General features: G+C 45.8%; 1 protein-coding gene across 1 annotated transcript; it reads right to left on the bottom strand.

Moving 5' to 3' along the window:
• Positions 1 to 1519: 1519 nt before the first annotated feature.
• Positions 1520 to 22594, bottom strand: TECPR1 (tectonin beta-propeller repeat containing 1). Its single transcript, XM_014951369.1, has 24 exons — positions 22364 to 22594; positions 20870 to 21052; positions 20239 to 20361; positions 19430 to 19555; positions 18061 to 18235; positions 17865 to 17965; positions 16362 to 16463; positions 15832 to 15977; positions 14525 to 15015; positions 13329 to 13474; positions 12190 to 12345; positions 11521 to 11670; positions 10826 to 10983; positions 10129 to 10256; positions 9692 to 9794; positions 8912 to 9008; positions 8450 to 8529; positions 8132 to 8188; positions 6876 to 7050; positions 5530 to 5665; positions 5137 to 5229; positions 4336 to 4442; positions 3752 to 3871; positions 1520 to 3291 (listed from the first exon to the last, which is right to left on the bottom strand). Exons 1-24 carry the CDS (start codon positions 22592 to 22594, stop codon positions 3097 to 3099), a joined length of 3579 nt encoding a protein of 1192 aa, XP_014806855.1. The 3' UTR covers positions 1520 to 3096.
• Positions 22595 to 23400: the final 806 nt, after the last annotated feature.

Below are 23400 nucleotides of genomic sequence, written 5' to 3'. Positions count from 1 at the left end.
CTTCAGCCCAAACACCTACGGGTACCTGCTGCCATCCCTCTTGCGCCTTCTTGCATGGCAATTCCTGTCAGTACAGAGGTTTTCAGACATTGGTTTTGCCTCCAGCTACCCCCTATTTTTTCTTAAAAAGACAAACAGGTAACACTCATGACTGTAGCTTGTACAGCACATTAAAAATAACCTTAAATGATAAGAATTTTTCAGAGCTTAATGGATATATTTGCGTGATGTGTCAGAGTTGGAACCCGATCCCGTGACATGGAGTTGGGAGTGAAGATTTAGAAACCTGTGCACATCCCCCTCCCTGGAAGGGCTGGGAGCTGAGCGTTCCAGGTGGTGTCACCGGGATCACTGAGGGTCTGGCTGGACCTGCTCCTGGGTCGGTGACTGTTCTCACCTCTGCTGCTGGGGGACATTACGGTTGGTGACAAAATTTGACTAATTTGATGAGCAAAGTGGCACATATGGGAAATTGGCCACCAAATCAGAATATTCATCTTGAGAGTTCTGGATCTGCTCTGGTTGATGATTTTGACCCTCGCAAAGCACAGACACCTGTGTCTCCTACAGCGCGGTCAGACTGTGAGCTCTCTGGAGCGAGGGCTGAGCTTTACCTTTGTGTGTCTCTGGGTGCCGGTGTAACACAAATAAGGGACAAAGCACTTATTTTTGCCAAAATTACACTAAAAATGCTTTAGTATAGGGATAAGTTAGCCGATGATCTGTGCGATTACAAAGTATTTGCTAATGAAGCTGTCATGTGATCAGGGCTCTTTCTGGGTTAGTGCTAGATTCTGGTTTTACAAACACAATAAATGAAGCAGGAACTTTTCAAAAATAAAAATGATCTTTTTTTCCTCCATCTTGGATCCTGCTGCAAGTTGGGATTTTCTCAGTTTTCATGCTTAAAATAGTTGTGAGCAGCCTTTCTAGTGCTCGGGTGTCAGTGAGGGTGTCTCCTACACTCGCAGAGGTTTGACTTGCCCTAATAACATTGTATCTTCACTCAACAGCTGCTCCTCAGTGGTGAAGCCCTTGATGCAGGTATGTGTTGTCTGGCTGTAACGGGGGAAATCAGTAACACCGAGGGGTTGGTGTTTGGGTAATGGGGAGGAAGGGTTTGGCACTGAAAGAGGGGAGACTGAGACGAGGTATCAGGAAGAGCTGCTTTGGTGTGAGGGTGTGAGAGCCTGGCCCAGGTTGCCCAGAGAAGCTGTGGCTGCCCCATCCCTGAGGGGTTCAAGGCCAGGCTGGAGGGGGCTTGGAGCTCTGATGACCAGTCAGAGGCAGGAGAGGGGTGTTTCAGTGCAATGACAACTGCTAGTTCCAAACCGGTACCTTGCTACAAAATGCTGCTTTATTGGACACATCAAAAGGGATAATTTACTTTTATTTTTTCAAAATTGTTTCAATTCAAAGTAACTTTTCCTTATTTTAATCAGCCATAGCAATGACATTGTATTTTTAAATTATTTTCTAAATAATAGTTGCAGAAGGCAAAGTACTCAAACAGGAACAATTTATCATTTAGGTTTTGTTCACTTAAACCCAGCTTTATACAGTGAAGTGGAACTTGGCAATGCAGGGAAAAATGCAAAGGTACATTATTAAACCTTATTTTATGAAACAGGGCTGATTGTTGGAGATGTAAACACTGACTATTAAACAAATATTTCTGTTACGATGCAGAAAAAATACAATCCTAATAATTCTCTAGAAATACATGTCGTAAAGTTACTTATTTGGACAAGATACTGTGCAAGTTCTGCAAAACCTATTACAGTAATTAATGCAAACGTTCTTCATGGTGCTCCCACAACGCATGGACATACCAGGAATCTCTGATCACATTTTTAACCAGTAAAGCATCGACTCTTCATTCACATTTTGACTTAGAAACAGTGCTTTCCTTGGCATTAAAATACCAAATATATTCTTTAAATACGTGCAAACGTTTTACTTCTACAAGTACAGTACTGAGACCACACCACGCTGCGCATCGCAGAAAAATAACTGCAGCTACAGTCACACACAGAGGGAACCTGATTGTGAACCGCTGCCGGGGAGACACGGCGCCTCCCTCACCCTCACCCTCCCGGGGAGGGGTCAGCGCTGCCCGGGGACGGGGGTTCAGTCACATCACAGCCAAATTATGGTCAGACAGGGAAAAAGCTGCTTTTGAGAACAGAAAATGGTTTCTGGTTGACGAGGGATGAATCAATCACTGACTAAACCCAAAGAGCAGCGCGTTGTTGGGCCCATGTTGGTAACACCACTGCCATCAGTGAGGGGGGTCCTTCTGCACCCCGGGACCCCAGGCTGAAGCAGAGTTTGCAGTGGCCCGGTCTCAGCCCCGCTCCTCGCTGCGCAGCCGCATCCCTGCACCTCCCCTGCCAGGGCTCCAGCTCAGATGGAGACAAACCAGGATCTACCACCCTTGGGACTGACAACTGAGAGAGACTTTGTCACTTGGCCTGAACAGGCCCGTGCTCCCCAACAGTCTCGCTGAAACCAGTGGTTCCACTTCTTGACTGAGTTGTTACTGTGAGCAAAGACAGCAAAAATTGGCCCCAAGCTGAGGTGCAGAGAGGTTAATTTTGGTGATGGAGCGAGACCTGGCTGTGTGTGGGGCTCACCTGAGCAGAGGCCTGTGCAGGTACAAATGCTCTGCCCTGATCCCTGGACCTGCCCCTAATTCCGCTCTGACATTTCCCTCTGCTCAGACACGCGTGTGCGAGGCGTGTGAGCGGGAGAGCCGTGGGGGAAGGGCCCTGCGCTCCTCACTAGCACAGGGAATGTGCCCACGGGCAGAGACTGCCCGTGCTGGGGCTGAGCAGCAGCTGCTGGGACGGGTCAGGAACTCCTTGGGGCTGCAAAGCTTGCCTGCTTTGACAAAATGATTAGCTTTATCAGGTCACATTTTACAGGTGATGTAGCAGATGAAATCAGTATTTAAAATACTCCATTGCAAATTCCAGGTCAGTAAAATATATTAGTAGCAGAAAAAGGTTGTTTTTCTCTCCAGACAATAGAAGTTTAGTTTCTTTTTAAATTATCCTGACTACTGCTTGTCTGCAACATGTAGGTGGCAACAATTTAACAGTTAACAGCATTTCTGTCCAATTCCTGACTTTCACTGACCGTCAGAGGGGTTTTTGAGCTCTCTCTTCTCCCTTTACCCTCCTTATTGTCCAACTCCTCTGGTCCCACAGGCTGCTCCTCGGGTGTGTCGTGCGCAGCCCTCGACGCCTCCGTCGCGTTTCCTCTGACGGTGATGTGCTCCCACCCGCCCTGGCGAGGGGTTGGAAAGATGAGATGGGTCAGGTGTTTGTAACAGCAACTTAAAAGGGACCAAACCCTTGAAATAACCTTTCTCAAACCATTAAGGGTAAAACGGGGAGAAACAATGAGGAACAATCATTGCAGAGCCAGGAGGAGCCAATTTTTTAAAAATGGTACTTTCTTTACTGATTTTTCCATCATAACTTTAAAATTACCTATTTTAAATGAATATTTATCAAGTGCAAATAAATGACTTCCTAGCTCTAACTGCATCACCCACAATAATAACTTGAAAAAGGAACCTAAACCAAGACTAAAGGTCAGTTTCCCGCAGGTACGTGCACGCTTTGGGAAGCCACCAGCAGGACGACACGCTCCCGGCCCGGCGTGTCCAGGGGGACCCAACACCCAGCTCCCAGGGACCCGCACCCCCAGCCCCCGCTGGTCCTGTCCCCCCACACACACTCACCCCGATACCGTAGTCCCAGGAGAGGCCTTTGGGTTCCATGGGCTGAACCCCCGTCCGGTGGCAGACAGTCCCGCAGCTCAGGCTGTGACTCCCTTGCACTTTGTCAGCGATCACCCAGACCTCAGGGAAGCAGAGGGGACAATAAAACCTGCTCTTCGTGTGGCTCTGCCACACCTCAAAAACGACCCGTCTGTTTGACCTCCTTCAGAAACTAGTCTTGGTCTTGAATAGGCCCAAACTGCTCTGATTTAGTCAGAGAGACACCCAACTAACCAACCAGATAGCAGTGTTAGAATTAAAACATTGCCAGGTAGCAAGACTGGGCAGGAAAGAGATTAAATATATAAATAAGCCTCATTAAAAAAACGGGAAAAAGATCAATGAGGCTTTTTCCAGCACAGGGCTGGCTGTGTCCCCCTTCCATTGGCATCGTGTCTGTCTTGCTATCACAATTCTTCAGACAATCGCCTTATGGAATGAGGTTAGTTAAACAAAAATAACTCTGAAGAACATTTAATTTAATTACAAAAGTATGTTAAGTGTAATCTTTAATAAACTAACGATCCAAGGAAGCTGGGTCCTACCTGGTCCAGGGGCCCCACGGACATTTTTCGGATGTTGTTTGAGACGTGTTCCCAGGCGGCTCCCTGGGGGTAGCTGGGGGTGATGCCCTGTCGGTACCACAGGTTCCCTGCAAACAAACAGTCCCCCTCACAGCCAGGGCAGTGGCTTTGGGGGAGGTGCTGGCACACAGCAAAACCCAGAGGTAATACTGTGCCTTCTCTGGAAACGTGGTAGGGTTTGACTAGTGTGTTACAGTGAGGACAGTGAAGTACCTGCTTTTTCTGTAGTCACTCTTTGTAACTTTTCTAGAAAACAGCAAATACTCTGTTTTGTAAAATTTCTTGGGGAAAAGCATTGACATAAACCACTATGTACTAGAGAAATAAAGCAGATGAGATGAAGGTCTCTGGAGGAGACTGATGGTCAAGGCTTGTTTCTTTCACAAAAGGATGTGTTGTCATTTATCCTGCAATGACAGTGCCATTTCTAGGTTTTACAACAGAAGATATTCCTCTGGAGTTGTGCCTGTTCTAGGGGCTCAGACAACACCCCGCCATGCAGGTCCCTGGGATTTGTCTCTCTCTTCCCCCAGGAACACACAGATGCTGGGTTGTTGCTGCCTGGGGCACTGTCAGATATAACAACCCCCAGGTCAGCAATAATGGGGCTGCCTACTCACCCCCTCACTGTCACCCCTCTTGGAGCAACAGCGACCCTCTCTCCAGGCAGGAGCTCTGACTCCACCTCTCCTTTTTAGATCACCCTGATGACTACTCATTTCTTTTTGGTAGCATTGATAAATAATTTTTAAAAATTCTTACCATTCTTATCCAACACAAACACGGATGTTCGTCCTACTGAGACTTGTTTTAACTTCTGTTTTTGAGGTGAAGGAATATGGTACCAACAGTCACCTAAAGGTCAGAAATACTTGAGTCAAACCCTGAGAAAACAGAACCATGTGGGAGAATTCTCAGCAATGTCTGAGTTGAAACACTGCAGCTGGGCAAGAAAGCTGGGATGACATTACGCTCAGTGTATTTTTACTGGTTTTTGGAAACAGACTCTTTAAATCACGCAAGGGATGAGCAAATTAACTGCTGTGATACTGGTTCACAGAGTTAGGGGACAGGCCTCTGCCAAACGCTCTGCCGTGCCGGAGGCAGCAGCGTAGCCCAGCTCACTCCTGGGTGAGGTGAGACCCAAACACTCACCCGCCGGCTTCTGCGGTGACACCGAGCCGCGGTAGAAGGCAGAGCCGTCCCTGGCAATCGCCCACACTTGGTAACACGCTCCGATGGAGACGGAGATGAAGGGCTGATCCGTGCCCACGTGAAGCCAGGATGTTCCCTGATAAAACACAGAAGATGAATTAGGAAGCAGTGGTTAAACACTCCACAACAAAGTATTCTTGATTATTGCCAAATGGGAAAAGCTCTAGATAGTGCAAAATATTCTGAACACTAATTCCTGTACGTTGTGACTGGACAGAAGCCAGGTCTCTGATCCTCAAGGCTCTGTGGCTGTTTAACTCCTTGAAACCAACAGCTGTGTAACAGCTGGACTCTAACAGGGCCTTTCTGTTTAAATTGCTGGAATTTAGGCACCTATACATCTCTGAATAGCTCAGCTACAGCCCTTTCGGGTTTGGTTCTTGTGCTTTTTTTTAAAATAACCTCTTTTTTGATTACACAGAACAAGTTTCACAAAAATTGCCTGATACAGGGCTCCAGATTCCAGACCCAGCGCTCCAGTCCGTGCTGCTGCGCTGCCGTACGGCTCTGTGCTACTGTAACTGACTGAGCAGGAAGGAAAAAAAATTCATATAGATATTCAGCTTCTTGCAGTTTTCCTCCAAATTCCATTAAAGTACATTAATAGTGGCTTTTTCCCCTGTTATAGATATGGCTTATAATTAATGCGTATCATCCCTAATTTGGTGTTTCAGCACTGTCAATTATGAGGAAAGAAGTATCACTACTGAAGTTACCGGGACCATTTGTTCCTTTCTGCACACTTCAGTGGATGTTCACTCAATAAATCTGTCCCAGTCCGTAGAAAAAAGTCAATTCTGCGGGTACGTCCAGACCCACCCGTCTTTTAAATAAGTAGAGTCATCTCCAGGCCCAGAAAAAAGGACAAACTCCTGTGATATTAACAGGCATTTGGTTGGGACCACACTTCAGAGAAATTCTACCCCTGGGCAGTTTATTTAAATGCGATACGCACACTATCAACAATTAAAAAAAAAAAGAAAAAAAAAAAGGTGGAAATAAGTGATGAGTGTAGCAAGCTGAAGTAAAACGCTTCAGGAGCAGACACAGAGGGGCCAGGAGAGGCTCCTGCGAGAGCGGTGGCACAAGCCAAGGGGGACTGTGCCGGAGAAGTGCTGTTTAAGAACAGCAAAATGGGCTACGGCTGGTGGACCAGGACTTTCAAACCTGGGGCATAAAAGGGGGAAAAAAAAGGTGCTGTACGAGAAGGTGCTGCTCGATGGTGCGTTTGTACCTGCACCACTGCACTAACACATCAACACCGGGTACAAGCGGAGGGAGCTTACGGCGGGGTGCTGCGGCGTCACGCCCAGCCGGCACAGCACGTCCCCCTTGTCGCTGATGGCCCAGAGCGCGACCGCCTCCGCGCCGGCTGCCCTCGGGCTGGGAATGATGGAGATGTCCCACAGAGCAACAGGAGGCACTTCCAGCCACGGCCCGTTGGTGACTATCTTACATTTTCTGAAACAAAAAAAAACAAACCAAAGCTGTCAGAAATATGTACTTTCTACAACCAAATTTTGTTTCCTGCTCTGTTGCTGACTTCAGCACAAACAGTCCTGAAATCTTTTCATTAAGCAGGTACAATAAGTACTAGTATCTTTAATTTGAAAGGCGTTTACAGCAATCAGTCACGGTTTGCATCAGGTTTTCAATTTTGATATATTATTGATTCCTCAAAACTTCTGTTCTTAAAAAAAGTTACTTTGTGCAACCAAGGCCAGCCCTGAGCTGTTCCCTATTTGTTTTCAATTTCCAACTGACAGTAAAAACAAGAGGAAATGTTTAGGCTTGAGGGTAATTGTCAAGTTGCTGATTTTCTTTCAAGTCACCATTTCGATGTCGTTCCTTTTGTTGCACATCCTGGGACAACAATAGTTTGATGCTTCAGGACCTTGCTTCGAAGATTCTTGTTCAAGGGCCCAAATGCTGGCTTTGTAGCTCAGTAACAAACAGAACAAAGCAGAACTGTAAGCTCATAGCAATTTGGTAGCCCAGCTGTTAGATACTCTAGTACAGAAACCATAGAAAAGCTGGAAAACCAGTGAATGCACAGACCTTCCCTGCTTCCTAGAACAGAAGAGTGGCAGTTTGCTACTCCCCAGTTCCACCTGCACACTGTGTTCTGTGACTGAAACAGGGCTGGGATTATCTGGGGCCTCGTACACAGCATGTGGAATTAATATGTTAAAACTATTAATATACAAAACATATTAGCAGTTGTTAAAAGTGACCTAGTATGTACTGATACACCTACTGCTCCTTAATCACTTACCATAAGGAAAATCAGATGCAGAGAGTAAGTAGCTGACTTACCTGCAGCACCCCCAGAACCAAACAGGGCACCTGCTGCAAATTAAAGCCTGAGGCTGAGACCCACCCTCCTCTCTACTGCAGGTGGGTTAGTCACTGCAGGGTTCTTCACTAGTGCTTTTGTTGTTGGGTCACGAGACTCCTGCCCTCATGACTAAAGGAGATTTCTAGGGAACACTTAACATTCAAATTCAAAACTTTTGTATCCTATTATATCTTAGTTCCTCACCTCGCCCAGCGCCTCCGTCGGACAAAGTCTTTCATTGTCTTGTGACCATGGTAGGACCTGCCAAAACAGAAGTAAGTGCTGATGAGCCCAAAAGCCCTGCCCATGTACCTGCCCATGCCTGACACTACAGTTTGCCAGTCTCACTGTGCTGCCCAGCCTCCTGCAAATGTCACTGCTACTGTCCCCAGGGGAGGGGAGACATCGGGGCATGCCTTCCCTGCCAGAGCACAGTTAACATGCAAATCAGGGAACAAGGAGAAATGAGGGCCTAAGCACGGGGTTTCCCTGCTGGTATTGATGCAGAAGGCCCATCCTTACGCTGGGAAGTCCGCTGCGTACTGCCAGCCCTCCCGGTCGGTTCCACCCAAGGCATTGAAATCGATGTACCAGTCGGACACCTGTTGTCACAGGGAGACAGTAACAACCACACTCAGCACCTACTGTAAAATAAAAATAACCTCCTCCAGCTTTTGGAGTGCAGAAACTTGCCAGAGACCTTCTAGTACTTGCAATATCAATTCATACTGAGGCTTCCAAGCCTTTTTAACTCAGTTGAAAAGGACCAGAACAGAAGTCTAAGTCCCATTAAACATAAAGCCCCACTCAGTGCTTAACATTCCTTTGACTAGGTAAGATTATTGCTATTGTATAAATGGGGAAACCAAGGTGAAATGTTACAACAAATCCAGGAAGAAAATCTGGGTCACTTGAGCCCAAATCTCGTATCCCACTTGTTAAGCTTTGCCTTCTTAGATAAAAGACTTTTAAGCCAAAATTTACCCAGGTCCACTGCGGAGAAGGAGGCTTGGTGTTAGCTTTTGTACATTCCTGCAGGCCCGACGCGTCGCTCCACATGTAGCGGTCGGTGGGGAGGCCTCTGGGGTGGAACAGTGTGCAGAGAACACAGGGTCACTTCAACAGAGCAGTGAGAAGGCCTGGGCAGAAAAGCCTGTTTGTAGCACTTCCTACTTTCATACAGAAACAGTCTCCATCATCAATCTCTGCATTTAGAAATACCATGTGAGTGATGAGGACAGGGGGAAAGAATTGGTACAATTTGCTCCCAGTTACACCAAACCTGAGGACCATGTGAAGTTCTGTCTGCAGCGTGATATTCCTCACTAGTATTTGAACTTGGGAGGTGAATCCCGAGTTCCTCTGGCACAGACACCTGGATATGTCAATGCCTTTTCAATACCTCTGTTCAAATACGCTATTCAAGGACCCAGTGTATTTAGCACAATAGTATAGAAGATGTAGATCCTATTGACAACTTTGCTGTGTGGCCCTAATAACAAAAGATGCTGCAAGCAGGCACACTTTGTGCACTCACGAAGCACAAATCTGTGATGCTTTGCTACAGATGCATTTTGAATGGATAATTACAAATCTACAGAATGGAGAGACACTGCTCCTTCCATCTCAGGTTAACAGCAAATGTTGGAGGAGACTGAAGACAGAATAACTGCAACTGTTCTGAAAAGCTAGAACAAACCCCTCGTTTCATTTGACAGTAGTAAAAAACCACAGTAAGTAAACACAACAAATGGAGTAACTAACCTGCTGCTGTATCCAGTGACCGGGTTCCACCGCTGGTTCTCATAGATGTAAACACATTTCACATCAGACTGTGTATAAATGTTATCAGCACTACTGGCCAGTCCTGTCAGAAAGAAATGATGTGGATTATAGTAAAGCTAAACCATAAGGACACTTTGAAATTTTAGATTCCAATAGCCACAGTAATAGTGCTGATTATACTACTTCTCACTCTTACGCTGAAAATATAAATATAAACTGCAATAGGGATTCCTTCCTAATGCGTGGCGGGGTCGCTGGCTGAGGGGAGCAGAGCTGCAGCAGCCTGAGGACTGACCCGGTGGGGAAGAGGGGTGAGACAGGCACAGCACGGCACAGCACGGCACAGCACAGCACGGCACGGCACAGCACAGCACGGCACAGCACGGCACGGTACGGCACGGCACGGCCACCCATACCTTGGGTGAAGCCCCCGCCGTACCCGCCGGTGTACACCCATGCGGTGTGATCGTAGCCTACGCCCCACACCACGCTGCGGGCATTGCTCTCGATCAGCCGGAGATGACCTCCAACCTGACGCCAAAACCTGCCACAAAAAGGACATTTAACACTTACTCCACAGCACATCCATCAGGAACGTACGCTTTCACCCCCTACAACCCAACAACCTCAAGGACATGGAACCGTATATGGTGTTGTCACAGGTGTAACAGGAACTGCAAAGGGGCTGCTCCTGGACTGGGATGACTTTGGGGGACTGAGAATTTCACATTTCCTGACTCGGAGAAAACTGAAAGCTCAAATTACACTACAATTACAGTGATTAGGATTACTTTCAGTCTAGGCCATCTCTTAATTTAAATAATTGTGGCATTAAAGATATAATCACAAGAAGTCGGGCTCAACGAGCCCTTTCTCAACAAGAAAGGCTTTTGAAATCACATGAGTAGCTCTAGCAGCTAACAATTAAATACAATTTGGTGAATTTCTTCAGATGTACTTATGACTGTGAAGGCAGCCATTAACCTTGTCACCAACAGACACCCACGGTGCACCGTACACCCCGACAGCCCACCGGAGCCTCTGCCATGCCATAGGGACAGCCCCGGCTGGAGGTGACCCCGCGCAGCAGGAGCAGCTTCTGAAGCCTCTCACATTTGATCACACGGCATCAGGTGGGGCCCGTTCTCCAGCTCAGGACACGGCTCGCTCACAAAGATGTCTCCTTTGCAAGTCACCGACCAAATGGCGTGGTGAGAAGGAGGGCCCTGGATCCGTCTGCTTTCACAGCAGGACATGTTCAGCAGAGACAGCTACGGAACAAGGAGCAGAGAACCAGAAGCTCCTGTTTACACTGAGAACAGACATTTCTGTAGATGCTTCAGTACCACAAACCAAAGTTTTACCTTTGCAGGTTCTTGCAAATCAGCAAAGTGAATCAGCAGCTTTGTCTTAAAGGCACTGGAATTCAGTGTTTTAGAAATTACTAACACAATCCCTAGAACCAGTGTGGTTTGCGGTCTCTGAGCATTATGAAGAATTGTTCAGAAGAACAGAGTAACTGAATTATACTCCTAACTCATTTTAGCCTAATCTGCATCCAGAGGGGAAGGAAAACCACTATTGGTTTTACTGTGGATAACTGCAGCATCAGAAAGCATGCAAACTCCAGAGGAGACGGGAAGACGCAGGTGCCTCTAAATAAGTTTAAACAGACTTTTTAAATACCTAAATTGTGAAAATAGCTAAGCAGTCTAGATACTGTGACTGTAATGCTGAGATCTCAGAGACCAGCTTATATGTTGTATTTCATATATTGCCAGCTTGAAATGAAAAATCCACAGAATTACCCAGTCGTGCATTTCTTGCTCTGTTGCGGCTGCCAGACGGATCGGCCACCGCTGCTTCGTCCTCTCAGGGGTATAGAGTGCAAAGGAGTGTTTGGCCTCATTCAGAACTTCAACTATAATAGTGACTTCATTCAGGAACACATGGATATACTGAAACAAGAGAAAAATATGATTACAGCAAATATAGATATACCCTCCTCCTCAGTGCCAGCGTTTTTGCACTTCAGGACTATGAACAAGGTGTTCCTGCCATGGAGAGCAGAGTCAGTTCTGGGTGCAGAAGGACCAGGGCTCAGTTTCCAGTCCTGAGCTCCCTCTGGTTCAAACTGCCCATGAGCATTAACCCTATTTATGAAGACTCTGGCAGCCAAGCTTGGCTCTTTCTTGATAATTGAGAACATTTTGAATTTCCAAAAGAATTCCTCCTTGGTGCAAAGCTGCTGGTTTAAGCAATGTGGGTGGTTGCTGACTGAGGATTTCTGACATAGTGTCAGCTCAGCTCCAGCTTAGAAAAGCTCACAGTTTGCTAGTACCCTGAGCTACCTTTGCATTGGTTCCCAAAACTCACAACACTAGTGTACCATAATTTGCCTCCCTTAATAAAACTGTTTCCCCTTGAGCTTTCCTTTGCCAAATGCAACACTCTCAAGGGTCTCCAGCTGAACACACCTTTTTCTCCTCGTGATACATGTAATAGATGAAGAGGATGCTGTCGCGCATTCCGTCGCTCCCGGTGAACTGCTCCAGTGCGACACGAACGTCCATCCATTTATAAGGCTTCCAGTTCCTCCACCATTGCAAGGTCCCAGTTTTAACCCAAACCGACTGCAATGCAAACACAAATTTACAGGGGTAAGGAAACTGAGACGACTCCAAATTTACAGGGGTAAGGAAACTGAGACGATTCTTCTTTCTCCCAAATGCTATTTTTTGCGACCAGAAGAAATCTCTGCTGCAGGTTAGTCTGTATGGTACCAGCTACCTACTCCTGACACAGAGTGTATCAGAGCGCTCAGGGAGCTGGAGGCAAAATGAAAACTGACAGAACTGGACAGAAAGGCACTGAAATAGCATGTGCACATCAGTTCTACCTCTGCAAGAATACAGCAGCACACAGACACGAACTGACTCCAGTGTGCTCCTTGTTATCATGCCATTTCTGTTTGGACTTTCATGGTTTTTGACATTATCTTTTAAAATGTGATTAAACCCCTGGACTCCAAGTGTTTTTAACCAAATGAATTCCATTGCTAATTGCCAAATGACATCTGAAGGGACCAAAAATGTGAATTAGTCTGAAAAGAGCCAAGGAATCATAACAAAGGGAACATCAAACAGAAGTGCTGCTATTTAAGCTGCTATTGATGTCTGCATCATCGCTTGGTTTATGCCAGTTACATTCATCCCTCAGTGGTCGCAGAGAGGAAAAGTTCACCTACTTGAGTCACTGTCTCAATTAAGCAGCCTCATCTTGTGGTGGAATAATTCATACAATCGCCCACTGTTGCAAACATTTCTCTGCGGATTTGAGGTTTTAGTGTTCTCAAATAATGCTGACCAAGGCTTCATTTGCTCCTGTGCAGAACCATCAGCTAACGTTTTTAGCTAAAGATTGCTGCTCCCTGTCTGATAAGCTGCTTGTTTCTCACAGGGAGCTCAGACAGTGATAATCCAGGAAAGTTGTCACAGATAGAAATAAGGGCCAGAATGTAAAGCTGACAGTAAGTTCAGATGAGTACACTAGCAATGTATCACTGATGCCCAGTACTGATAGGTGTGTTCAGCAGACAAGAGCCCTCACTGCTTACCTGCTCAACTGCCTGCTCATAGTGCCTAAAATTCTCCAGCTCCCGCTTTGTCCTCTCACTGAGCTGCTGAAAAATCTGCTTTCGCCACGCGGCCGTCTGTGCTGGGGTGATGTGCAGGGACAGGGACTGCACAGAGGAGGACAAACCTGGGACACAACCAAACCAATAAACTCCAGTGAGCTTTGAATACACTCCTGTGACAGGTAAGACGTGATGCTGCTTTGAACACTGGACACAATCAACCCAGTCTAACATAATTTTTCTAATTATTATTCTTTTGAATCAAGGTATTACAGCCAAACTTTGTAAATGATGCATAGAAATGAGATCACTGAATGATTATATATAAACTTTCAAAGCTATAACCTTTGTTGGGGTTTTTGTCACTGGAAAGCAAGATAATTAGGTAATACAATGCATTAAGAGCATTAAGAGTTACACTGTTATTAATACTGGGATGTCACAGTTCATGGTTTACTTTGAAAATATGGTAACATTCCACTGTCTTTCAAGGATCTAAATTCCAAGCCATCCAGTTAGCAGTGGGGCTCACATTCACAATGCCTCGAGTAACTTCTCTCTCTCACCCGTGTCTCGGTAGGAACGGTAGGAGTGAGGCAGTTACTTCTGGAGCATTAAGAGTTACACTGTTATTAATACTGGGATGTCACAGTTCATGGTTTACTTTGAAAATATGGTAACATTCCACTGTCTTTCAAGGATCTAAATTCCAAGCCATCCAGTTAGCAGTGGGGCTCACATTCACAATGCCTCACATTCACATTCACAAACAAGGAGTGAGGCAGTTACTTCTTATTTGTGGCATCTGCATCTCTCAGGAGAGCCCTTTTCACTGCTTTCAGTTACTATTCAGCGATATGATGGGGTTGCCTGAAGTTGCAGTTAAGTGTTAAGTGCAATTAAAATGAGATGCAGATCCAGCACAGATTATTTTAAAAAATTCTTACAGAAACTCAAGAGTAAATTTTACATTTATATATCTCAATCCCAAAGTGCTTTACAGCTAAATACATGCAGCACTATCCCCAGACATGGAGCGTATTAATAAACTGCAGTTAAGAGTAAATGGATTATCAGGACTTTTGCACCATGGTTTTGTTCAAAAAAATCCCCACACCAACATTTTTCTTGAAGAGCATTGGGAATCAGTGTCTGCTGTGGCGAGGGGACAGTACCTGATGGAACAGTGAACCACTTCAGCGGGCTGTGCAGATCCACGAGGCAGCCTCCCCCAGACACCCAGGCCCACAGTGGGTGCTCATCGGTGACGAACGGCTCCTCGGCTCCCACCGGGAACATGCCCAGGGAGGACAGGCTGGATGTTTCCCCAAAGCTGCTGAGGGACAGGACTGGATGCTTTTGGGCCTCCTTCAAGTCAATGTTTGTCCACTGCAGTTCTGCAGAAGGACTTGGGTTTGTAGATTTATGCATTTCCAGATTAGCTTTCTCATTACGAGTCGAAGCTCCAGCAGCTTCTCCGTGAGCAGAGTCCAGAGGATCCGGAGTCACAGGGGCAGGTGTTTCGGTGCCGTTATCGCCGCCGGCGGCAGCGCTGGCAGGGTTCACGGCTGCGCTGGGGAGCTCTGTGTCAGAGGAGGTATCTGCATCACCCTGAATGATGGCATTTGTTTGGTTCTGAATTTCATCAGTAAAGAAACAGCCAGCACTGAAGGACAAATAGATAATTAATTAACTATCGTTCAAAGCATTGTAAGGCTCACAGGCCTGAGAGCACAGATAGACAGAAATCAACCCAGTGTTTCAGCTTTAGGAGAGAAACAGCAGATTTCTTTTGTGAAGGGAAAACTATCATCAAGGGAGAGAGTCTAACACAAATCTGGCAGAGCAGCCTAGTGAGTCTGAAACACAGGAAGGTGTTTCATTGATCTTTTCAAACAATTGGTGGTGTTGGCTGCCTACAACTCTCTGAAGCAACATCACATTTTCTGGATATGAAATAATGAATAGGATTTTTTAAAGCCCCTTATTAACTTTGATTTTTGTCATAGCTAGAGAATGCTTCTACTCAGAGCACTCTGACTCAAACAAGTAGCTCCTGCAGCACTCCCAGCTTCACTGGCACAGCCAAGAGGCCAGCAGTCAGCAGGGAGTTACTGATTTAATCTCTCTAGGAAGGGGAACGTACAGTGACACTCAGGAGAAGGATAATTCCTAAGTGGAGCTGACACTCCTTCATATTTCACAGGTAGTGTTTTCTCTTATTATCCAGATAGTGACAGTAAAGCCCAGAGAAACACGCTTTACTGAGACCTTTAGTGAGTCCCAAAGTGGAAGCTTCAGTTTGTACTCCCAGTGCAGCAACTGCTGCTGCTTGTTAATTTTAATGGCAAAAACTGCAAATGTTTTTTGGCATAGATAATGGTTAGAGATGCCTTCCCCGCTCCGCCATTTGAATGTAAAGCAGTATCTCCAACATTGAAACTCTTAGAGTACAGTCTCAAGCAGGAATTTTACTACATACCTGAGCAGACTTGTTGAGCTCCCACTCTGAGACCTGTCACTCTCTCGGGTGGATACAATTGCCTTCCACGTCTTCCCACTGAGCTCACTTGGTGTGACACCTTGCCGAAAATAAATTGCTCTGTCATCACAGCTGATTCCCCAGACCTAGGGAAGGAAAGGGCTTGGTGAAGGAAATGGCATGGAAGGCAGGTAGATACCAGCTACAAAAAAGGGGCAGTAGTGGAAAATTCAGCACAAAAATCTGCTGGACACAGCATTTTCCCTTTTTTTTTCCTTAATGCTGGTACTGTAGAAGCAGTATAAAATTCTAGACCATTAAGAGAAAACTGTTTTCACCTGACTGGGCCATGCAAGAGACAGGGTGACTGTTCTCTTCTGGCGAAGGATTCAGCCAGGCATTCCTTCCCAGCAGTTGGAGCACAGGCACCTCTCACTCAGCTGTCGGCACCGGCACTCCCGGCCAGGCGTGACTACTGCCCATACAGCAGGGCACACAACGCCCTCACAGCCCGTGCACAGCTGTCTTACCTGGTTGTTTAAGCCTACAGTAACCATCATCATTTCTCCAACCATTTCAATCCAGCTTGTCCCGCAAGGATTATGTGAATTCACTCCTCTTCTAAACCACACCTACAACAACAGAAAGTCTAAATTTTGCTGCTTCTGCATGAGCAGGCAGACAGCTGCAATTTAGTTTCTTCAGTGCGTTAGTCTTTATCTCTAATACTGATTTGCCACATTGCCTTAAGAAGCCACTTATCCTCCTCAGTTCTTTTCTTTATCAGGTAAAGATAAAATGCTGCGTGTCCTTGTGACCAACTACAGCCGGAACAGCCCACAAGGAGACTTTGTTATGACTTCCTGTGACAGAGTTTGTTTCTCTGCCACTGGAAAAATACTTTCTATTACATATCAACTGTAGGCTATTTTCGGTGACCCTGAATGGGCTTCTAAAGAGTGTTCTTGTGCTTAGACCCTGGAAGCAGTGCTGATGGAGGGAGCTGTCGGAGGGACCTTTTCAGTGGTACAGCTCTTTAAAATGTCTCCCCTTGGATTATTTCTTACCAATCAGAAAGTGTCTGTGAGCTCAGTACCTGGAAACATTTCATTCTGTATTTAGCATGTGGCCGTATTGTGACAAGCAGCTACTTCGGAAGTTGTTGGTTAAATCAGGTAACAGACAGTTACCTGAGTATCTTGTGGCAGATCTCAAGGAAACCATGCTAGATTATCTACTTTTATTAGAGTGGGTTTGTCTGGCAGATGGAGCTGGCTGAACACAGTCTGTTACCATGGCTCAGCTCACAAGTAGTAACTCATTAAACCAGAGTAACTCAGTTACTTAAAACGGCCACACATACAGAGAATCCATCTATGTTTCTGAATTCAGGCTGAAGGGCTTTGACTCCTACCAGCACCAGAGCACTCTAGTACATTCTTCAAGACTTTAAGACTCCTTGCAACTCCTCATGGGTCACTTACAATTTGAGATTTTTCTACAATTCTCAGTTAAAACGCCAATAAGAAAGTAATCACATGTACAAATAACAGATATGTCACTTAATAAATACAAAAAACCCTATGTTAAATGGCTGATGAACAGGGAATGGTTAAGTAGGAAGATAAAAAATAGGATCACACAGAAAAGCAAAGATGAAAATATTCCCTTTGCTTCTTTTGGTGTAACCTTCAGACAACATGGAAACAAGTCCCTTCGATTTCGATGCTCAATATCCCTTGGAAGTAGGGCACTTATTACATCCCCACCCACCTCTGTCTGACTTGGGTTTAGACAATTCCTTTCAAGAAAAAAGCAGAAAGTCTCCCTAAAATTAAATGCAACTTTGCATATCATAAACCACACAGTATTCCCAGAACAGCAAGGGGGACTGGAACTGCCCAAGCCATGGGGATAGTGAGCCCAAATCACCAATGTTTCCTAGGAAAGTTACAGGCCTGTTCAAGAAAAGCTGATACACAAAGGGAGGAAAAAAAAAAATAATCCTAGAAGCAGAGCATGACATCTCTTACTTTTCTGTCTTTTGTAACACACCACACAACATCAACACCCACGGAGACGTGCATAATCCCATTCTCAGAGCTTGGAGACTCCACAATGCTCCAGGAAATGCCTGCAAGAGAGAAAACCCAGAAGCACTGTAGGGTAGTTTGTTATTCAACATGATACAAATCAAAGGGGCTCCCAGCTAAATTTAACAAACTTTACCTTCAGGGTTATTCCTATCAATTCCTTCTCTCACAATAGCTTGCCCTTCCCAAAGAGTTGCCCACAGGAGGTCATATGGCCCACAGCTGATCTGGACAACTTCACCAGGAGTGGCGATTACAGACCACGCTGAACCTTCTGGATTGTGATGGCAGACATTTTCTCTGTACCATACCTACACAAGTTTAAAAAAAAACCAACAACAAACTTAGAAAATTACCACTACAACAATGAAACCATTGAGACAAGCATAAAGGCAAACTGGAAAGAACAGTCCTCCTTCAACAACAGGATTTTTTTTATGCAGAGTACACACCCTGACCTTTAAAGGTATGGTTTTGATGTTGATTATGCAGCCGAACACCATTTCCTTATGTACTAAGGGAGGAGGCTTTTCTACAGACCAGCTTTTCTCATGGCAGCGAATCTGGATTGGGTACAGTAACCTATTGCTACAAGTTCTGTGTATATTTCAACATTAAAAAAAACACTTCGGTGTATTTCAGGGCATGTTATACAAGCCCAGAATGAACAAATAAGAACACAAAAATGTTATTGTTAGCTGATAGCCTGCCCTTACTTTCACTGAACAGAGCTTGCTAAAACATGGGTAAAAAACTCCATTTCTGTGCAGCCTGCAGTGACACCCAGTCCATTTGCCAGTCTTGGTCCTACCCATCAGTGCACCTCCCTACAGATCACAGCCAAAAGAGGAAGGTCAAACACAGAAAGCATTCCGTGGTGGTTGTATAAGTGCTCCAAAACATGACTGCCCAGTGCTAAATCCTCATATTTAGAAATACTTTATTTCTCTAGGGACTTTTACCTGGGAAATGAAAGCATTTTACAATGTCATTAAAATAAGCCTGTGGAGCGGGGTGCTTGTCACTTAGTACTGGAAAGTATGAGGCATAGGGAATTTTATTTTAAGCAATTTAACCAAGATTGCTTGCCTCTCCAGGCAAGCTGACTGAAATTTTAGGCCATCTGTTAAAGTATTATCTTCTTCTTCATCAGGTTTTAAGGCCCCTTCTCTTTGCTACCAGTGCCATAGTCTGTATTCTGGGTATTTTTCGGGATATAAGACAGTACTCAGCCCATGTTTTTAAGATTTACCTGATTATAGAAGTTTAGGCTTCCATGAAACAGCAACCCAGAGAGATTCTAAGCCTTTCCATTTTCAACACAAGTTATTGTAATGTAGTCCCAAAGCAGCTTCTACGTCCTCTGCCAGATGCACAAACAGCATCTTTCCTTACCAACATAAGACAATCACAAACCACCTTGTTTTACAAGCATTTACCTCCTTTTCAGTAGTAAATTATATTAGAAAACTTAGAAAGCTTTACCTTAGAAAACATGCACTTACCCTTCCTTGTAAAGAAACCGCCCACACGGATAAACGGCCCGGGGGCTCATCGGTGATTTCCCATCCTCCGATGGAGATGTCACTGAAAGGGTCTGGCAGCTGCTCTGGCTCATCCTGGGACACGATCTGGAGCCAAGAGAAGGATGGTTGGGAAGAGAAGAGACAGCACGAACAGAGAGGTGATCTGGCTGGTGGCCTGGCTTGTTTCTTGCAGATTGGTTTGCGTGTTGCTTACTAAAGTGGCCAAGCGTAGAGATTCTTCCTCTCGTTCCAGGCTGCTATAAGCAGGGAGAGGGGAAACACTGCCGAAGCAGCACGAACAAGTCTGTGCTTCATCCCCTAACTAAAGGAAATTTTTACTCACAGAACTGTGCGCACAGATACTCTTTGAACTGAAAAGCTGCAATGTCACAAATTACAATTTTTATACATTCTTAGAATGGAACAACAATTACTAAAGAATTCTGCGTACAGACAAAGAACAGAGCTGGTGAATGATGCTAGACAGGTGCCACCTCGAAAGAGAGTGCTTTGTCAAACCACCAAAGGAAGTTAAAGAGTTGGTTTGAAATCTGCAAAGGAGCGGAGCAGCTATCTCCAACTGCATTACCAGGAGATTTTGCAACTTATTACCACAGGTTTCTAAAAAAAATCCCAGCTTTCCATTTATACTTGCAAGAATTATAAATTGGAAGTCAAGAAATCCAGGTCCAGCCCCCAGAACAGTGATAAAAAAATCAATTTCCCTGCACCTATAGTTGATTATTTCAGAAAATCAGTTTATTCAAGATTTAAAAGATATCCAGAACCTTTGCCCAAACGTCCCGTGCTTTGTATCTCCTGTATCTGATCCACCTCCTGCGTCTGACACAAGAATTCCATTTCTTATCCTTTGTGTAGGTGCTGGGGAAGTCTATGGCGTAAGTCCAGCCCTGCGAACAGAGGTTTTCTTTTGTTAAAAATCAGGACTTAGGGACAGTTTGAAATCATAACTCAGAGCAATTCTGCACAAGAGTCGCTCCTCCAAATACAATACAAGCCACTGTGCATGTCTCAACAGCCCCGATTAACAGATCAGCTAATTCCATGAATGATTTACAAACCATGTCCAAATTCCTCTGGATAATATACATAGAACAAACAGGACACATTTTACTTTCTTCATAGTAAAGGTCTTAAGTAACAATGGCATCCAGTTGCCAGCATTTTGTGACCTGATCAAAAGAAAAAAGCTTCTATAGGAGCTCCTATAGACTTCAAAAGCCTTCAGACAAGATCCTTCCTTACCTTGTATTAGTTAGACTGTTTCCCAGAAAGAAGCAGCTATGGGAAGTTAAGCGCCTTTTGTTTTTACAGACATTTTCACTTCTATAAAAGTGCCTTTTATTTTACAGACTAAGCATTCCCAGAATAGATCTCTTTTCGGTATTGTTCACCTACCCCTTTCTCTGTTGGTTCTCCTCCAATATTTTCATCCACATACCAGTCAGACTCCCACTCCCAGTGTGGTGAAGGCAGTGTGAAACTATCAAGCTGCTGGTGTTTTAGCCCGCTCACATCACTCCACTGCCAGCGGTCACTGGGCAGCAATTTCTCACAAAACCCACCAACTGGATTCCAGCGCTGCCAGAAAGAATAAATGACATATTTTGTTTGAGATCACATTACCTCATGGTACATCTACAGAGTTCTAGGGAGTCATAAATGATACTTCTTTTCTGAAGAAGAAGAGTAAATTCCTGGGGTGAACAAGAAAGTGTTCACCCTGCAAGCCCCTGGCTCACACCGTCCGTGGAGGAAGCTTTTCCAAGTACGGAGGAAGGGCTGGCTGCAGAGCTAGTCCCAACCAAGCCATTTCCAGCTGCAGGAACAGGAACATCTGATATGTTTTAGTACTAACGGTGCCTTTTCCTTTGGTGCTGTGTGGCACCATGACACTGCAGCATTAGGGTAACGCTGCACAGGTGGCCTTGGGATCGCTGGTCTGCTCTCCACCAGAAAGATGACAAGATCTTGCCTGCACTAGAAAAATAGCATGATTTCTGTGCCAGAAACTGTCAAGTTACCTTCAATAACACCAGTAAATCTTCCTTGTACCTTATGTTATCAAGAGGGGTTTTTTTCCAAATCTGTCTTAAATCAGTTACAGAACAAGTAACTCACTAGCCTTTTGCCAGTGCAGCTGCGATTTTTCTTCCTCCCCCCCAACCCCGGCCCTGTGCTCTTACCTACTACAGAAATATTGGCAAAATCTGTCATGTAATATTGTCTCACATTTTAGGGCATGTGGAAAATGAGTTGTTCGAAATCTTTCTATAATTTTTATACAAAATATTATTTACTTTTACTAGGAATCTGGCTAAATTTCTTTGCACACTATCTGTAAAGTATCGGAGTTTAATTTTGTTACTGTTAGCTCTTACAGAGTATTTCCTTTTGTGCTTTCTAGTATTTTGGTTTCCATTTTTTCATAGCCTAGAAGGCTATGAAACAAAAAGGTTTTAAAATAACAAATAGAAGAAATTTTAAAGTTTTGCATTTTTTAAAGAACATGATAATGTACTTCTGTTGCCTAAAAGTTACACTGGACATTTTCTTACGAGGATTGGGTATTTGTCAGTAAGGAAAGGAAAACATCAAGTGAAAAGGATGAATATTCCAGACTGAAATGGCTCACGCAAAACAGGCCATAGTGCACACTGGCCTTGCCTCTGGTAACGGCAGGGAAGTATAACCTTCCTTTGGGAATTAAAATATTAAAAGAATAACCTGCTATTTGGCACACATATACTCCTCAGAAACAACGGGTAAAAAATGAAACCAAATAAACCCAAGCTATCTTCCTGTGAGAAACACACTTAGAGAAGGATTTCCTGTCACTCTTTTCTGCTGCGTATGTGGCAGTGTGACAGAGGCCCCCGTGACACTTCATACCTGATTCTCATAGGTCTCCTCCTGGTATCTAATGGGAACATCACCCGAGAAGACGTAGGTGTAGACCTGGTGGTCGCAGGCTATTCCCCAGCAGCACTGTTTGGCAGCAGAGACCCGTTTGAACTCCAGCTGCGTGTCCTTACAGAGCTCCCAGTACTGGCTAACAGTGGAGAGAGTGTAAACCCTCCCGAAAATGTCAACAGCCCACAGGAGGGAACTGGGCATGGCCATGTCTGAAAGGCAAAAAGGAGCTGTCAAAGACAATGACCGTTTTAAAAAAATGGATCTTGAACCTATGGTAGATCAGTTCTGCTCTAGGGCGTCATCAGCCAAACTAAATAAAGATGTAAAGAATAGTCCGTTTAAAAGAGCCCCTGCAAAACCAACCGCCGCACCTTTCAGTTGGAGCATCTGGGATCATAAATTACTTTTAAAACTTCAATTTAGGCCCCTTTGCTCTGGCTGTGCTGCAGAGGATGAAGAAGCACGTTGCCTGATTCGGGTGGACGCGGAAGCGGCCTGGTACCCTCCGGGGACCGGCAGAGACCACCCCGGCCCCGCCCCCCTCCGCCGCCCCGCCGGGCCATTCCCGACGGGACCGCACTGTCCCTGGGCATTCCCGGCTGCCGAGGGTACCGTGAGTGCTGCGGCACTCACCGAAACCAGCCCCGCTCCGTGCACACCACCCAGCCGTGCGGCCCCGCGCCCTGTGCCCGTCCCTCCCGCGGGACGAGCCGCCATCCCCGCCCTCCGGAGCGCCCGGTGCGCTGCCGTCACCCCGCGGAGCCCGGGCGCCGCACGGATCTCCTCAGCGCGGCCCGGCCGGCCCCGGGGGCGGCGCGCGTTGCTCCGGGCAGCGCTAAGGCCCGAGGGCCCGACATGGCGGCCGGTGAGGGAACCCCCCTCAGGCAGGCAGGCCTCCGGGCGGGAGAGGGTCTCCGGTGGCGGCGGCGCGGACCCGCTGCTCGGAACGCCCCGCGGGCCCCCCGGCCCCTCCCCACAACCCCGCTCGCTCCTCCCGCCGGCACCGCACCCTC

The sequence above is a fragment of the Calidris pugnax genome, unplaced genomic scaffold (genome assembly GCF_001431845.1).
Source record: "Calidris pugnax isolate Ruff unplaced genomic scaffold, ASM143184v1 scaffold198, whole genome shotgun sequence".
In the NCBI taxonomy this organism is placed as follows: Eukaryota; Metazoa; Chordata; class Aves; order Charadriiformes; family Scolopacidae; genus Calidris; species Calidris pugnax.
Note: the sequence above shows the minus strand (reverse complement) of the source record. Positions and strands in the feature narration are given on the sequence as shown.

What these genes read in the sequence shown, in the direction of transcription:
- TECPR1 (XM_014951369.1), bottom strand. Translation starts at nt 22,594, where the DNA reads ATGGCCATGCCCAGTTCCCTCCTGTGGGCTGTTGACATTTTCGGGAGG. An exon ending in CTGTAGGCTTAAACAACCAG is followed by an intron (nt 15,978 to 16,361) that starts GTAAGACAGCTG and finishes TTCCTTCCCTAG; the next exon opens with GTCTGGGGAATCAGCTGTGA. An exon ending in AGCAAGAAATGCACGACTGG is followed by an intron (nt 10,984 to 11,520) that starts GTAATTCTGTGG and finishes CTTGTTCCGTAG; the next exon opens with CTGTCTCTGCTGAACATGTC.